Source organism: Lipotes vexillifer, unplaced genomic scaffold (genome assembly GCF_000442215.2).
Source record: "Lipotes vexillifer unplaced genomic scaffold, Lipotes_vexillifer_v1.1 scaffold1701, whole genome shotgun sequence".
Taxonomy (NCBI): Eukaryota; Metazoa; Chordata; class Mammalia; order Artiodactyla; family Lipotidae; genus Lipotes; species Lipotes vexillifer.
The window spans coordinates 1,167,357-1,170,024 of NW_006794217.1; the positions used below are offsets into that span (position 1 = coordinate 1,167,357).

At 65.2% G+C, this 2,668-nt stretch overlaps 1 protein-coding gene across 1 annotated transcript in view; it reads left to right on the plus strand.

Moving 5' to 3' along the window:
* ELFN1 (extracellular leucine rich repeat and fibronectin type III domain containing 1) overlaps positions 1-1,652 on the plus strand; it is a 2,432-nt gene extending 780 nt beyond the window's left edge. The window contains exon 2 of the mRNA XM_007467088.1: positions 9-1,652. Within this exon, the coding sequence (XP_007467150.1) occupies positions 9-1,652 (1,644 nt within the window). The remainder of the gene's footprint in view (positions 1-8) is intronic.
* The last annotated feature ends 1,016 nt before the right edge of the window (positions 1,653-2,668 follow it).

The following is a 2,668-nucleotide window of genomic DNA, read 5'->3' on the forward strand; positions in this document are numbered from 1 at the left end:
CCGGCCGCTCGCCGCCGCCGCCCGCGCCGCCCGCGGAGCCCAGCGAGGCCCCCTGCGCCGAGGACGAGTGCTTCTCCGGCGACGGCACCACGCCGCTGGTGGCCCTGCCCACGCTGGCCCCGCAGGCCGAGGCCCGCCCGCTCATCAAGGTCAAGCAGCTGACGCAGAACTCGGCCACCATCACGGTCCAGCTGCCCAGCCCGTTCCACCGCATGTACACGCTGGAGCACTTCAGCAACGGCAGGTCGTCCACCGTGTCCAGGCTGAGCCGGGCCCAGGAGCAGATCCGCCTGACCGACCTCGACGCGCTCACCAACTACACCTACTGCGTGGTCTCCACCAGCTCGGGGCTGCGTCACAACCACACCTGCCTCACCATCTGCCTGCCCAAGCCGCCCAGCCCGCCGGGCCCCATGCCCGGCTCCTCCACGGCCACCCGCTACATCGTGGCCGTCCTGGGCTGCCTCTTCGGCGTGGTGCTGGCGCTCGGCGCCGTCCACTACGGCCTGCGGCGGCGGCGGCGCCGGGAGGAGACGCGGCAGAAGGCCGCCTCGGCGGCCGCGGCCGGCAGCCTCCAGCAGACCGTCATCGAGCTCCAGTACGGGCCCGAGATGGAGGCGCCCGGCCTGGCCCCGCTGTCCCAGGGCCCGCTGCTGGGCCCCGAGGCCGTGACCCGCATCCCGTACCTGCCGGCGGCCGCCGGCGAGCTGGAGCAGTACAAGCTGGCGGAGGGCGGCGAGACGCCCAAGGCCAGCAAGGGCAGCTACCTGGAGGTGCGTTCAGGGGGGCAGGCAGAGCGCAGGGACGGGGCGCCGGGCCCCGACAGCCGGAGCTCGGTGGCTGAGATCTCCACCATCGCCAAGGAGGTGGACAAGGTCAACCAGATCATCAACAACTGCATCGACGCCCTCAAGTCCGAGTCCACCTCCTTCCAGGGCGGCAAGTCGGGGGCCGCGGCCGCGGCCGAGCCGCAGCTGGTGCTGCTGTCCGAGCCGCTGGCCGGCAAGCACGGCTTCCTGGCGCCCGCCTACAAGGACGCCTTCAGCCACAGCCTGCAGCGGCATCACAGCGCGGAGGCCGCCCCCGGGGCCCCGCGCGCCAGCACCTCGTCCAGCGGCTCCGCGCGCAGCCCACGGCCCTACCGCGCCGAGGCCACCGGGGTGCACAAGGCCGCGGCCGCCGAGGCCACGTACATCGAGAAGACCTCGCCCGCGGCCGACGCCATCCTCACTGTGACCCCCACGGCCGCCGTGCTGCGGGCCGAGGCTGAGAAGAGCCGCCAGTACGGCGAGCACCGGCACTCGTACCCCGGCTCCCACCCCGCCGAGCCGCCCCCGCCCCACGAGGGCCCCGGCGGCCGCAAGGCGTCCATCCTGGAGCCGCTGACCCGGCCGCGGCCCCGCGACCTGGCCTACTCGCAGCTGTCCCCGCAGTACCATAACCTGAGCTACTCCTCCAGCCCCGAATACACCTGCAGGGCCTCCCAGAGCATCTGGGGGCGTTTCAGACTGAGCCGCCGGCGGCACAAGGACAACGGGGAGTTCATGGCGGCCGGCCACGCCCTGCGCAAGAAGGTCCAGTTCGCCCAAGATGAGGACCTGCACGACATCCTGGACTACTGGAAAGGAGTGTCCGCACAGCACAAGTCCTGAGCACCCCCGCCGCCACCAGGCGCCCGGTGCCGCGCCCTCCCCAACTCGTGATGCCCACTGGACCAGAAAGGACACAAGAGTCACTGCAGCTGTCTGTAACCCAGAGACCCACGGGACACACACACTAGCAGCTGTTAAAGCCCTGGGCTTTGCAGAGGAAGTGGGGAGGGGGCACTGACAGCACGAACGGGAGGTGAACCGTGGCCGAGCACGTGTACCTGCCCTGAGTCATTCTCACCAGTGTGAGCGGGCCCGTACACACACACACACACACACACACACACACACACACACACACACACACACACACAGAGAGACACCGGAGACACACACATACATACCACACACAGACACACACCCCACACACACACCCCAGACACACACACACCCCACAGACAGACACACACACACCACAGACACACACAAGGGACTTCAAAAAACTGTGTCTTAGGGATGGGGGGTGGGGGGGATTTTTTTCATTATCTATTCTCTTTTGATTCTTCTCTGCTTTCTTTCTTTCCCTCTCTTCTCTCGTTATTTTCTTTTTAAAAAAAATATATTAAAAGTAAAGTTCTCTTAAAAAGACATAAAACACTAGACCTGGGGGGCGTGGCCGGCGTGGCCACCTGGCTCCTCGCATGATCTCCGTCCGTGGTTTTTTGTGGACTGTTTAGTCCGTCTCTTCGTTGCCACCTCCGGAGGCCACCAAAGGGGCAGAGCGAAGGCAGGCGGCCGAGTGGCCTCCGGGAAGGTCCCGGAGCCCTGCGGGACTCGAGGAGGCCTGTGCCTGGGGACGGCTCGGGGGTGGCCGGGGGCTGTGTGTGCTCCCGTCGTCCTGTTGTATAGAAACATATTTCTATATTTGCAATGTTTGTTTGCTGTAAAACGAGAAAGGAAAAAAAGACTACGTCTGTCCACTAAAAAAAAAAAAAAAATTCTGCAAAGGAAAAAAATCCCAGTACTTGTCTGTAGGGGGTTTTTACTGGGGGTTTTGGGGAAAGATTTGGGGGGTTTAG